At 63.7% G+C, this 14,198-nt stretch overlaps 2 protein-coding genes across 6 annotated transcripts in view; both read right to left on the minus strand.

The window, feature by feature from the left end:
* IKZF4 (IKAROS family zinc finger 4) overlaps positions 1-9,225 on the minus strand; it is a 31,278-nt gene extending 22,053 nt beyond the window's left edge. For 2 of the 5 annotated variants that reach the window (XM_072847296.1, XM_072847292.1), the window contains exons 1-2: positions 8,876-9,214; positions 659-713 (exon numbers count right to left, since the gene is read on the minus strand). In XM_072847296.1, the coding sequence (XP_072703397.1) occupies positions 659-698 (40 nt within the window). In that variant the 5' untranslated portion in view covers positions 699-713; positions 8,876-9,214. Of the gene's footprint in view, positions 1-658; positions 714-8,875 lie in introns of all 5 variants that reach the window. The other 3 variants (XM_072847295.1, XM_072847293.1, XM_072847297.1) reach the window with 3 other exon arrangements.
* A 488-nt stretch (positions 9,226-9,713) lies between these two features.
* On the minus strand, positions 9,714-14,012 carry SUOX (sulfite oxidase). The gene is made up of 3 exons (XM_072847524.1): positions 12,620-14,012; positions 11,924-11,966; positions 9,714-11,270 (listed from the first exon to the last, which is right to left on the minus strand). Exons 1-3 carry the CDS (start codon positions 12,628-12,630, stop codon positions 9,840-9,842), a joined length of 1,485 nt encoding a protein of 494 aa, XP_072703625.1. The 5' UTR covers positions 12,631-14,012; the 3' UTR covers positions 9,714-9,839.
* Positions 14,013-14,198: the final 186 nt, after the last annotated feature.

Below are 14,198 nucleotides of genomic sequence, written 5' to 3' on the forward strand. Positions count from 1 at the left end.
TAGGCCAGCCCCATGCCGCCTCCCCCTCTCCCCACGGACATTTCATGGCTTTCAGCCTGGGTTTAATCTTAACGCACACCGATAAACAATAGCGCTGGACTTGGCAAGGCGCGCGGCTGAGATCACCTGCGGGGGTCTTAAATATCGCGCTGCTTCCAGTCGTGGGTTCGGCATCCCGGAGAGCGGGACTAAACCACCCGTTTCGTGAGCACAGCCAGGAGCCCTGAAGGAACGACCAACCTCCCCGAGACCCCTCGGCACCGGGACTGCGCAGCCATCGCTGGAAATACGTTTTCCTTCCAGCCTGCAGCAAGGCTTGAAATTTCACCTACCGCTGGCGTGCCGGCAGCCACCCACCCGATCAGCAGGTAAAGACACAAGCACATAAACTTCAGCGTAAACTCCCAAGGCTCAGCCTAGGTACCGTTTTTTAAATTAGCTGTTTATTACGCCATGGGCTCTATCACTTCTCAGATAGTTAATGGAACATGCTGTTGTTCTGAATATTGTTCCTCAATGCTTAATCTGTGACGGCGATAGCAGCACAGCCTCGGGCAAAGCAACCGAGCACAGGACAGCTTATACCCAGAGGATGAGACTGAGCACCTTAAAACATTAGCAACCCAAAATAGCTGGCAAAAATCAAGATCAGACATACCAGATATGTAAGATCGTCCATTACAGTCTTCTATATCCATCTTTAAGGTACTTTGCTGAAAGAGAAAGCAGAGCTCAGTCAGAGTTAGCCTCCAGAAGCTGCTCGGACTCTCCTCCAGTAAAACTTCCCAACAGCTTCTCAGAGCAGACGCGTTACTCACCCCAAGTTCCTTCAACGCTGCTTTGCAGCCCTGGGCTTAACACCGTCAACACCGACTTCACCATCAACCCCAGCGGACTACCCCGATCCCCCCACGCGAGCGGTGCTTTCCAGGCACTTTCCAAGAGGAAAGCAAATGCCAACGCCAGCAGCCAGCGGCGGTCCCGGCAGCGAAGCTGCGATGCTGCGGACGAACGCCACGGTAAACGCGGAGGGTTTCATCCCCCCGCACGCAGACCACCACCACCGCAGCTCTGCGGCACGCACGGGAAACGGCGTGAGCTCTTAAAGCCAAACCTGCGACACTTGGAGCGGGCAGAGAGGGGAGAAGAGCAGCTGCCAGCTCCCCCGGGACAGCCGAGAGCTGGAGAGCCACCGGTGGGGATGGACAGAGGGCCGCCGCCACAGCCCCGGGCAGCGAGGGGCCGTTGCTGGGAACCGCTGCGCTCGTGCCCAATGCGGCAGCGGGGAGAGGAAGACCCGAGCACGGGACGCGCGTAGCCCAAGCGCTCGGCTTCATTTTATCAATGAAAAGAGCCGGGGTTTTGGGCAACGAGACCTAACGCTAACACACCACGCTCTGCCGAGCAGCCTCGCAACAGCCCTTCCGACGACCACACCAAAATAAAAGGGAAATCTGCCTTACATTTTGCTGCTCGGCACCCCACGGAGATAATGAACATTTTATACATTCAAATGGCTTTTATTTGTCAATTACACTGGCTGTTTAAGAAACAAAATGAGCCCAGTTTTAGAAACAGGAGTTTTGCTGTTTAGAGTTGGCTCTAATTGGTAGTTGATAGGGTCGGAAACAGAGCGATTGCTGCAGAGAACAATTAAAAAAAAAAGATAATTTGTGGAGATGAATCGTCTCCTCGAAAAGGAAAATCAACGTGATTTGCAGAGTGCGAGCACACACAAGCAGCAGCAACGCTGTTCATTTTCCTCTCCGTTTCTCGAGCAGCCGGCAAGGCTTTCTAGGGGACCTTGGTACCTTTCCCGAGCTGAAAGAAATCGGTTGCTCCCTTCTGACGCTGCCCCTTTTAAAAGCAGATTTTTAACAATAACCGCATCTTGAAGAAACCAAGTTGTACAAGTCTTGCTCCTGGCAACGCACCATTCGAGAGAAGTACAGATGCGGACAAGTTAGGCCAGGCTTATCACCCCATCGGACCCGACTATTTGCTTAATGTTAATTAAGAAGAAACGCTCTCACCGCGCTCCACTTAACTGCAGACCCCCCACGGGGGCTCGCTGGTTTTGGGGAGGCTTTCACCAGCTGGGCACCAGTTTACACCCAGTCCAGCCCAGCGACACCCTGCGGCAAGACCCCCCAGGGCGTCCTGCCAGCCGTCCCCGCGCGGTTTGGGGACAGGCCGGCGAGGCGAGGACCCCCCTCCATCACTGGTACGCAGGGCCCCCGTGCTGCAGGTGCCAGAGCCTGACCGGGGAGATGGAGACACCGGCCCCGATCTCTGCGCCGGCAGCGGGACGCAGAATCCCAGACCTGCTCCAAATCCACAAGTAAAAGGTGCCTCCCTCGCACCCCGGGCTGCCACTGGCACCGCCTGAATTTAAATTAGTTATAGGGGCTGCACAGAATAAGGAAGCACACGGGCTCGTGCCATAACGCCCGCGCTGTTCCCTTCCCTGCCGTCCGTGTCACCGAGACGGAGGAGGACATCCCGGGGCCTGCCGGCAACCTCCCAGCCCGGGCAGCGAAGGAAAAGCCGAGCACTTCAGAGTTCCCCTTCCCACCCCACATTGGCCGTTAACTTCATGAGATGAAAATAATTTAGGTTGAAATCTCTCTCTCAAGCGCCGGGTTACACAGGAACTGTGGTTTAAAATGCATCCTGCAGCTTTATTTTTGTTGAACCTGTAATTTTGCTTTTCTGCGTTACGCACACCCGCTCAGAGATCTGTCTGCTTTGCACAAAGGGCACGGCAACGCGCTTATAAAAATCAATTTTATTTAGAAAGCCCTTTCTCTCTGCAGAAGCCCTTGAAAATATGAAATTTAAAAAAAACCAAACCACCAAGCGCCAAGTGACTGTCCGATGGACACCGCGGGGGAACACACAGCACGGAAAGCTGCCGGCATCGCCCCCTCCCAAGCCCCTCGCCGCCTCCCGGGGACCCGTCACAGCCCGGGCTCGTGGCTGCGGCCAGGGACAAGCAGGACCCCAGTGTCCTCCCCAAACCGCAGGCAGCAGACAGTGAGGAGCGAGAGCGAGAAGTGAATTTCCCTCAAAGTAATCAGCTAATAATCAGCCAAACACAATTGAGTTGAGGAGCCAGTTCTGTAACTCCTACTTCCTACTCACGCACGCGGTCTCATTAATGTTAACGGGATGATGTGCAATAAAAGAGATTGATTCCTCGCTCCTTTGTATTTTAAAAGAGGACCCAGAGAAAAACACTGGGAGCGTTTCAGGAGCCCTGAGCCACGTGTCAGCGGTTATTTTCCTTAATTTTGGCTCAGTATAAGGCCTCGCAAGCAGGCATTGCAGTTTAAAAAATTGCAAATGAAAAAAAGCACCTCGCTCGCATGAACCTATAGCTCTGCAGCAACGACGGCCCATAATTACCCTTTGGCTAGAAAATGGTTCTGCGTGTCGTTTGTTCCCGGAGTCCTTTCGATTTTGAAAAGCACCGCAAAAAGGCTGCGCAGCCAGAGTGACAAAACCCCACGTCACTGCCTCGGTGAAAACACATTCCTGGGAGAAAGGGGCTGATTCCAAGGACGTGGCTTCGGCTCGTCCCTGCTCAGTGCCGGCACGACGGGGATTGATGCCGGCCGCCTCCGAGCTCCCGCTCAGCACCACCAACAGCCGCCCTCCATCTCCGCGAGGAAGGGCAACCCTCACCGATCCCCCTCGGAGCAGAGCCCCAGCCCGAAGCACGGTGTCTGTCCTCTCTCCGGAGGGGGGGTCTGGGTCAGACGGTGCGGCCAGGACTCGGACCGGGGACAAAACTCCTCGCTTTGGACCGTCGGGTGCGGGGAGCACGTCTCCGGCTCCGGACTTTCTTCCCAGCTTTCAGGTGTGATCATCAACTTGGGAATCAGAGACAGAAGCGCACTAAAATTAGAGCAGAGTGCCTTCAGCGCTGCTCGACGCTCTCCTCCCCTCTGAAATAAGAACTTTTCCCCAAGTGGCAACACTCAAGGCAAAAAAAAAAAAAAAAAAAAGTCCTCAGAACTAGCCCAATTTAACCCCCCCGCCTTCTCAGCGTGATGTAATTTGTGAAGGTCCTTTGCACTAATAACAAGAGGCTTCTGAAGCAGGCCAGGCCTGGCTGCCCCTCCTGCACCGGGAGAGGAACCGGGTCCTTGCTTAATCCTGGGATGGCAGAAATATCCCAGAGATGGGAAAAGTCTCTCCGATCCCACCCAGCCCGCAGGCTGCTTCTACACACCTCCAGGACGGGGCTCCCACCAGCTGCCTCCGGAGCCCGTTTTAACCCCTGCGGTCTTTAGGAAAGCCAGCCTCTTTTCTTCCCCTCTTCATTTCTCCCCAGTGCTTCTGGTTATACCTCAAGAGCTGTGAAACAATTCCGAAAGCTCGGCACCACCAGCGAAACGCTTCTCCAGACACCAGGACAGCAGGAAAAGACACCCCAGCCCAGTTACACCAAGGTATCTGCCAGATTATTTTTAAGATGACAACATCAGCCCCTACAGAGGCTAAACGCACAGCTCCCACCAGACCCGCACAGAAACCGGCCAGAAACACCACAACGCTTCGGTCTGACCCGTTCCTCCGCTGGTCCGGCAGCGTGGCCTGCAGGCAGGGATTGCTTCCCCAGAGCCACCCAGCGTGCGGACACCCGGGTCTCGGATCAGATCTGCCCCTCGGAGCTGGGACGGGCAGAAGGACCCCTCGGGAACCACGAGAGCCAGCCTTCCTCAGCTTCTGCTGCACCCAACGCCTCCCAGGCACCACCGCCTCTCTCTCTGCACCCAGGTTTGGCTCCCAGCTCCCCGCTGACCTGCTGCGGGACAGCTCGGAAGCAGCGAGCCCGCGGCGAGAAGAGGAGCGGCACGTGCAGGGGGAAGGACATGCTCGGGGCGAACGTCTTCGAGCCTCCTGTCAGGGTAAGAATTAGTAAGCGCTGGAAAGGTCCCTGCAGTTTCTTTTTCCCAACCATTGTTTCCATTAGCTGCCGTTCATTTTCCAACGTGAGGACTTTTTTTCCACCTTTGCCGCAAATAGAAGCTCGCTGAACAAACCGGCTGCTCAAAAACACCAAAGTTTGTGTCACTGGAAACGTTTCAAAACCCAGCGGAGGGGAAGGGCTTGCTTTCACGGAGAGCCCCCCATCCCGCGAGCGTCCCCGATTTAAATGCCGAGGAAGCAGCTCTGCCACGCCGTGCCGGTGCTCTACGGCAGCTGCCATCGGCGGGGCCGGGCCCTGCTTGCCGGGGAGGACCTCGGCTCAAGCGGTTCAACAGAGGCAGAAGTGAATGGAGCTACCTTTCAAAAGCGCAAATTAAAGCATTGTGACATGTTTTATCCATTATAAAATAGTTCCCATTGTTTCCATACTTTGAAATATATTATTTAATAAGATGAAGCATCATTGCTTAAAAAAAAAAAAAACAAACCCGATTTAAAGCAGTGCTGCAGCTGGAGGACGGCAGCTGACAGCTCCTCGCTGCTGAGCTGGGGGAGACCCTTCGTCTCCTCCGACATTTGTAATCAAGGCTACACCGGAGCGACGCGACGCCGGGCAGCGCTGGTGGGAGAGCGGCAACAGGAATATTCTTAGGTTACTGCTTTAGGGACGGGCAGAAAAACATCCTGTACCCCACTCCGGACCACTTGCGGTGGGGTTTGTCACACCAGCCCAGCTGACACGGCCGCTGCATCCGACTGCACGAGCCCAGCCTCGCAGCAGAGCCCTAACCCACGAAGACGAGTCCGAGATCACCCCCGTGGCCCCACGGGTTATTGACCAGAGACCGTCTCCCAGATAACGCCCACGTTTCAGGTGCCTTAACCCAAGAACTGAGCAAACACGGCTGCAATTTCCGTCCTTTTTTATAAATAAAGCCAGTGCTTGACAAAACAGGGGGAGAGAGAGAGAAACCCTCCGAGGACCCAGAGCCAGACCCTGGATCGGCGATCGAAGCGAGATGGGAGACTCCAGGCGCTGTCTCCCACGGAAGCGGGGATGCTGTTTTTCGCTAATATTCACCACCTGGAGAAGCTCCTCCCTGCTGGAACTGCTCCTAACACTAACACGACAGGACACGAGCCTTGCCCGCTCATTGATATAGTTTTGTTTAAAAGCCTGCTGATGGAAAAAGCACCATAAACCAGCGCAGGGTAAAATGTAAAATTCCTCGTCTTAAACACGCTCCCAAGATTCAGCAACTTCAACAAAGTTTTAATTCAAAGCGAACCGAGGGCCATCTTCTACCGCGTCTTTGTTCAGCATCTAAACCCGTGTTGTGCCCTCTGGGCATCACCACAATACGAATAAGTAATAACCGCGAGCAACGACGCTGAGCCTACAAAAGATGAAAAGACGTTGCAGGAGACCGCCCTGGCAGCGAAGGGAGGAAAGAGAAGTTCCTTCTTCAGCGCTTCCTTGGGCGGGCGGGCGGACAGACAGGGACCGCAGGAAAGAGACCCTGGCCTTTCGGAAGTGAAGCCGTGCTGCACTTTCAACGCTATCGTTTGCAGCCCAACTTCGCTAACGACGTTCACGCGCATTTTAAATGGAACTGATCCACTGAGAGCGGAGAAAAATTAATCCTCCGCTGGATGCTCCCTCCTCGCGCCCGTCCCGTGTCCGCTGCCCTCAGATAACCCCGCTCCGTCCTCGGGCACGGAGGCCACGTCGGCCCCCGTGGTTCCTGTAATTCCTCTCGGGAGCACAAGCCGCTGCTGTGCAAACAGAATCGGCGCTCCGGGGCCCCGCAGCTCGCTGGCTCCCCGGCTCCTCCGAGCACTGACACCTTCACGAGGGCTCCAGAGCTCCGACTGTCACACCGCCTCATCGAGGCCGCTCAGGTTTCCTCGAGTCCTTGGAAGCGAAAGCCAAGACGAGGCCAAAAGTCGTTATCCCGTCCCCACCGGCTCTGCCGCCGCTCGCCCCGGCCGTGCCGCAGGACACGGCACACCCTCTCCCACCGCCTGCCCGGCACAGCCTCCACCCAAGCCAAGGGGCACAGGGTGCGACCCGGCAGATGCAGACGCTCCCCGTTTTGTCTGTACCGGCACCCCGATACGCAGCGGGAAGGTATCTGCGAGCTTCTCCTGGACAACGCCGCCCTCGCCCCACGGACACCGGCCTCGCCAGGCGCGAAGCCCAGCGCAGGGACGCTGCCTGCCCAAAGCGTCGGTCCCCGAGGAAGTCCCCCCGTTCCCACAGCACAGGCCCCAGGCGCCCACCCAGGAGCCGAGACTCCGCAAGGAGCAACCACGAGCGGAGAACGAGTTTACAGCCGGGCTGCCAGCAGCAGCGTTAGCACAAGAGCTTCCCCAGAGCCGCCGCTGCCTCTTCCCATGCCCCCCCAGCATCTCTGGGTCCCCCTTCGGCAATCCCCGCGGGGCACCAGGAGCCGGGGCAGGGCATCGGCGCGAAGCCCCTGTTTGGGGCTGACGACGGACGCGCTCTCACTCTCCGCGAGCGAAACGAGTTGGTCCTCGGCACCGCAGCTTCTCCTCAGGAGGGGTTCAACGGCAACGGAGTCAGGCAGCAGCGGGGACGCCGGCTTTAGGGAGCTCGTACCCGCTCTCTGCTCCTCCCCGAGCTGCCAGAGCCACGTGCTGCCTGTCCCGGTGCCCCCCCTGCGCAGGGGGGGGAGAACGGCGCAGCCCCCAGACCCCTGGGGAAGGTCTCCAGAGCTGCTGCAGAATCGGTAACGGGGGGCAGAGCACCGGGAAACACCGTCTGGGCAACACGAAAACGGGGGTTGAACCCCACATCCGAGCATCCCCGTCACACAACCGAAGAGGAGGCTCCGGCGTTTACAGGCTGGTTGGGAAAACCCTGCCTGGAGCCCACAGCTTCACCCAAAAAGCGGCGCCCGCAGCAACCTTGACCCCGGAGCCACCGGCGTGGCTGCGTTACGGAGGAGTAAAAGCGCTTGGAAAAGGCTCGCCCTAAAACCCCAAGGAAACGTCCTCTAAACCCCCTCACGCAACCTGCCGCTCCAGAGAAGAGACGCGGAGAAGGGAGGGAAGCGGAGGGAAGCGATCCCAAGCGCAGACGGACGGACGGACGGATCCCTCCACAGAACAGGGACGCAAAACAGCACAAGAACTTCGGCGGGGCTCCCCGGGCTGCCGCGGCCCCACGCCGCCCGTCCCTCCGGTGAAGCCCATTGTTTCCCAGAAATGTCATTTCATCGACCGCGCTGCTCCAGCGCCGAGGTGGGGTCCCCCGCGTCCCCTTCCCCGCTGGCGGGGGCGACTGCGGCCACCGCGGCCACGTCCCAGGGCGGGAGGCGAGGTGCCCCCGGCCTCCGCGTCCTGCGGGGCAGCCGAGCGCGGGGGCTGCGCCCCTGCGAGGAGGGACACCCCCCTTCCCGGCCGTCCTGGGGAAAGGGGCTCGGGGCAGATTTCGGGGCCCCCCCCGGGGCGCAGCCCCTGGCACCCACCGCCACAGCAGCCCCCTCCCCCCGCGGGGCCTCACACCTCCCCAAAACACCTCCTGCCCCCGCCCCCCAGGGACGGACCCCACTCAAAACCGTGACACCCCGAGACCCCGCCCGCAGGAGACGGACACCCCCAGCCAAGAGCCCCCCCGCCTCCAGCCAGCGCCCCCAGAAGAGACCCCCGCCCCGCGGGCAGCTCCCGCACCCCCCATCCCGCCCCGCCGACCCCCCAGCCCCGCTTCCCCACCCCCGCCCGACCCACCGCCCCAACCGCCCCCACCCCAGCAGCCCCCGCCGGCCTGGTCACACCCCACTCCCCCCCAACCCCAGCCGCCCCCCCGCCCCAATCGCCCCCGCCCCCTGCCAGCCCCCCCCGCCCCGGGCAGCGGCCCCGGCCCAGCTGCCCCCCCACCCCGCCCGGCGCCCCGACAGCGCTCCCCCCTCACCGGCGGGGCTCGGGGAGGGCCCCCCCCGGCCCGGCCCGGCCGCGGGGCGTGGGGGTGCGGCGGGGGGGGGCTCAGGGGCTCGGCGGCGGCGGCGGGGGCTCCATCGGCGGCGGCTTCACCTGAGGACCCCCCCGCCCGCCCCGAGCCACTTCCGGCCCCCGCGCGCAGCCAGGCCGCGCAGCCGAGCGCCGACGCCCTCGAGCCGCCGGGAGGGGGGCGCCGCCGCCGCCATGGGCCGGCACGGGGGGCTCAGCCGAGCGCCGGCGCATCGAGCGGCCGCCGGCTGCCCAGGGGCGGGCAGCGGAGCGCCGAGAGCGCCGAGGGCATCGATGGGCCCGGGGCCTTGTGCGGGGGCGGTAATCGATAACCGGTAATCAATAACCGATAATCGATAACGGATACGGCGGGGACGGCCTCACGGGCAGGAGCGGCGACGCACCGAGAGGTACCGGGACCCCGGGCTCAGAGGGACCCCCCCGAGGCGGCCGTCAAGGTACGGGGGAGGGGGTGTCTGGGGGTCCCCACGGGGCCAGGGGTTCCCTCGGGGCAGGGAGGCCGCAGGGCCGGGGGTCTGTAGGGTCAGGAGGGCTGCGGGGGCCGGGCGGGCCGGGGGGGCAGAGGGGGGCGGTCCCAGAGGGAGCCCGGGGGGTCCCGGGGGCTGCAGGGTCCCGGCCCGACTCCCAGGGGGTCGGGGTTATGTAGGGTCCCATGGGCTCCCAGGGTCACCTGGGGACAGAGGGGTCCTGTGGCAGGGGGCAGCCGGGCCATGGGGGCTGTGGGGGTCCCCCAGGGCCGCCCCCCGCCCCCCCGTCCCGTCCCGCTGCCCCGCGCTGCCCCCGGAAACGGCCGAGTCCATAAAACTGCGCAATCTTTATGGAGCCACTTTCACACGTCGGGGGCTGTAAAAGGCGTCGACCTTTGAGCCGCCGCGTCCGCGGACGAGCAGGGAAAGCTGCCGGGACGGTCAGCGGCCGACGGTGACATGGACGCGGTGCCAGGCGTTGCTGAGGACCCCGCGCAGGTTCCAGATGGGTGCCACGGTGTCGGGCTGCACGTTGTAGCTGCCGTCCACCGCCTTGCAGACGATCTCCAGCTCGGCGCCCGCTGCCACCGGCGCCTGCAGCTCCCACAGGGCCCAGGCCCAGGCGCGTCCCGGCACCGGCCGCTCGCCCAGCAGCCGTGCCACCCGCCAGGTCCGGCCGCCGTCCAGCGAGACGTCCACCCGCACCACCTCCCGCCCGCCCCCGCTCCAGGCGTAGCCCTTCACCGTCAGCTCCCCCGCCGGCACCGCCGTCCCGGGGCGCGGGTGGGTGATGGCCGACTGCACCGGCAGCTCCTGGATGGCGGGTGCCGTCGAGTAGTCCACCGTGTCCCAGTCCACGCAGGGGGAGAAGCCCTTGTAGTCGTTCTGCTGCCAGTGGCTGGGGCTCTCGGCCGGGCTGACGGCCACGCGCTGCAGCCACTTGACGCTGCGGGCGCCCACCACGCCGGGCACCACCACGCGCAGGGGGAAGCCGTGGTCGCGGGGCAGCTCCTGGCCGTTCATCTCGTAGGCCAGCAGCACGTCGGCGGCCGGGCTGACGGCACGGCCGTAGGGGATGGAGGCACCGTAGGGGGCTCCCCCGACGTCGGTGTCCAGCCCCTCGAAGCAGACGTGCCACTCGCCCTCCCGCTCCTCCTCGAAGCCGGCCTGCAGCAGGACATCGCGCAGCCGCACGCCGCCCCAGCGGGCCGTGCTGATGGCCCCGATGTCCCACGCCAGCCCCTTGACGGGGCGGACGTGGCTCATCTCGGACCGGCGGTTGCCGGCGCACTGCAGCGTAGCCGTCACCTCGTGCTTGGGGAAGCGGCTGCGCAGCTCGGCCAGCGACAGGGAGAGCGCCCGGCCCCCCGGCCCCTCCACCCGCAGCCGGTAGGAGCCGGGGTCCACCGCCGGCACCGGCAGGTGGTTGCGGGTGAAGAAGAGCTCGTTGGGCGTCAGGAAGCGCTCGGCCAGCAGCTCCGCCGGCGGCTCCGCGTTGAACGGCTTCTGGCTGTTGACGCGCAGCCCGGGGTGCCGGGTGGGGTCCCCGGCGAAAGGGTCCTGGGTGGCGGTGGGGGTCGGCGGTGCCTCCTCGGGGCCCAGCTCCCCCACCTTGTACTCCTGCAGCAGCTCCAGGACGTGGGGCTCGTTGTGGACGGCGTAGAGAGCCCAGAAGGGCTCCAGGGGCCCGCCGGCCGCCAGCAGCAACTTGTCGGCCCCCCCGGGGTGCAGCTCCACGAAGTCGGTGACGTCAAAGACCTCGGTGCCGTGGGTCACCCAGACGCGGTCCTGGGGGGAGCGGTGCCGCCCCACCTCCTCCCGCGTGTACAGGGGGTAGCGGGGGGCGGGGGTGGCCTGGGCCGCCTGGGCACCCTGGGGGACCCGGCCCTGTCAGTGGGGAACGCTGCGCCCGCTGCCCCCTCCCCGGGGCTGCCCCCTCCCCGGGGGGTGCCCCCACTGCCCCCCGCCACGACCCCGGGGTCTCCCCCCAGCACCGGTGCGATGACCCACAGCGGGGGGGGGGGGATGGGACGTGACACCCCCTGACCTCCCCCCAGCTGGACGCCGGTGTCCCCGTGCAGAGAAGGACCGGGGGGGTGTCTCAGAGGATCCGGGCATCCCGGTGCTGCCCCCGGATCCGGCCCCCGGTGCCGCCCCCGCCAGGACTCAGCCCACCCGGTGTCCCCGTCCCAGGGAAGGACCCATCCCGGTGCTGCCCCCCCGTACTCAGCACCCCCCCCCTCCCGGTGCCGTTCCCCCCCCCCCGGTCCCGCTCACCCGCCGCCGCCGCTCTCCCTAGGCCAGGACGGCTCCGAGGCCCAGCAGCGCCGCCAGCACCGGGGCCGCCCCCGGCGTCCCCCGTTGCCGGGCTGCCGGGGGGGAACCGGGAGCAGCCGCGGAGGGGCAGCGGCAGCGGCGGGAGCCTGCGGGGAGAGCGGAGCTGAGACCGGCCCCGGGGCAGGGGGGGTGGGGTGGTGGTGGGCAGCACCGGGGTCCGCGGGGAGCCCCGACGGGGCCGCTCCTACCTGCGCCTGGCGACGGCTCGGAGCAGCAGCATCGCGGCGGCACCTGGGCGGGAGAGAGCGGCTGGGACACCGGGCACCGGCACCGGGGGACCCCCCCGCCACGGCCCACGGGGGAAGCGGGCACCAGGGACCCGCGTGGGGCATTCCCCGCTCCTCCCCGTCCCCTCGCTCCGGTGATCTCCCCCCCCATCCCGGTCCGCCCCGCCGCGCACCTGCGTTACGGCTCCGGTAGCGCGACCTCCTGCCCGTCCCTGCCTCTTTAAGAGAGGGGCGATGGGCGTGGCCTCAACGTGTGTGTGTCGGGGGGACGAGCCCGCTGGCCACGCCCCCTCCCGGCCGCGGAGGGGCCGTGTGGGCGTGGCTTCCAGCCGCAGTGGGGTCCACCAGCGGCCGGACTTAAAGGGGCAACGGCGGCGGGATTTAAAGGGACAGTGCACCCCCTCCCCACGCCGTTCCCGTTCCTCTCCCCGGGAGGGCGGCGGCCAACAGCCGGGGCCGCCGCCCAGCTGGCCGCTCCGATAAGCGTTATCAGGGCAGGGCCGGGGCCTCGCACCGGCTCCTTCCCGGTGCCAACAGGTGGGGAAGGTGGTGTCCAAGTCGACGTCCCCCACCCCAAATCCCTCCCTGAGCACACAGAGGGTGGTTTTCTTTTTTCCTTCTTTTTTTTTTTCCGTTGTTCGTTTTGTTTTTACTTACATTAAATACATCGGTAAATCAGCGGTTGAGTTCTGTTACCATGATTGTTATTTAAATGCAATGGAGGAGCTTTCTCAAAGCAAAAAAAAAAAAAAAAAAATTATTATTATTATCAGAGAAGAAGAAAAAGACAAAGAGTGAGAAAAGCTGCAGTGTCCCCATTTGGTCCAGGGTTTTGGCCAGAAGATGGTGGGGCTGCCGGCACGGCCTAGGTTGGGGTCTCGGGAGGGTTGGGGTCACCATGGGGGGGGAATGGGGTCCGCAGCCCCGCTAGCCACGCTCCCTGGTTCAATACAAGTCACCGACTCAGAGCGGGGGCTCCGCCAGCCGGACCCCAGCCCAAGAGAAGACGCAACCGTTGCCCACGCCATGGCACGAGGCTCTGCCGGCAGCGGCACAGGACCCCGGCACCATGGGTTGCAAGGGAAGCCAGCGTGAACCCGGGGGGGCTGCCCCACGGCGGGGGGCCGGGGGCCCATCTGCCTGCGGGCTCTGCCCCCGCCATGGGGGGCTTCATATGAGACAGGTCCCTCTGCCCCACAGCCACAGCCCCAGGCTGACCCATGGCCCTGGAGGCTGCCCCGAGCCCCCCACCCTGCAAGCAGGACCCCCCTGCGGGGGGGGGGGGGCCGGGCAGCCTGGCCCGAGCCCAAAGCCCCACGGACAGAGCGGGGAGCTCCCGGCAGGCGCGGGGAGCGACAGGATCAGGCCCCGGCCGGGCAAGCACCAGCTGCGGAGCAGGGACCCACGGCCCGGGTGGTGCTGCCCTCTGCAGACGCGCTGTCGCTTCGGGGTGTCCCCACCCTGGGGTGTCCCCTTGGGCTGCAGCGGCCTGACCAGAGGCGCCTGCACAGCACCCAGGGGTGCCACCTGCCTCCCCCCGCACAGGGGGGTCTCCGTGGGGCCCTTTCACTCCGCTGCTGGGACCGACCGAGGCGCCTGGTAACGTCCCGACTCTCCCGAGCACGGCCGAGGGCTTCTCCGGCCACGAAAGCTCCTTAGGGAAAGCAGAAACAAGACCAGGTCAGCACCGTGCCTCCTTCCCCCTCCACCGCGCCCGGGGGCTCGGACCCACCAGGACCCGAAGAAAAAAAACAAAAAAAACAAACAAGAAAAACCCCACCAAGGTGCATCTTCACGGGACAAACCAGAGACAGCCCTCGCCGGCCGGGGGGGACGGGGACAAACCGAGGAGCAAGAGGAGAGATGGTGCCCCGGCCGCCTCGGGAGCACCGGAGGGACAACGCTCGTGGGGCGGCCGCAGCGGTAACGTGCGACAGCTCTACGGGCGAAGGTGGAGCGGTGGGGAAGGGTCGCTCGTGGCGGCTTCACGGCAATCGGGGTCCAGCGGTCGCCCCGCTTCCCCCCTCCCCCTATAAAAAGTCCCCAGGCACTTCCGATCCTCCAGCAAAAAAGGCCACCTAGGAAGAAAGTAAGGACACTGCAGCTTTCCTCCCCCCCGACAGCCAAACAGAAGAAACAGGAGGGGGAAAAAAGAAAAAAAAAAAATTAAAAAGAAATCCATGACAGACCCCCTCGGAAAAAATCCCGTGTTTTCCGGAGGTCTCTGGTTCCAGCT

This window comes from Ciconia boyciana, chromosome 27, assembly GCF_034638445.1.
Source record: "Ciconia boyciana chromosome 27, ASM3463844v1, whole genome shotgun sequence".
Lineage (NCBI taxonomy): Eukaryota > Metazoa > Chordata > Aves > Ciconiiformes > Ciconiidae > Ciconia > Ciconia boyciana.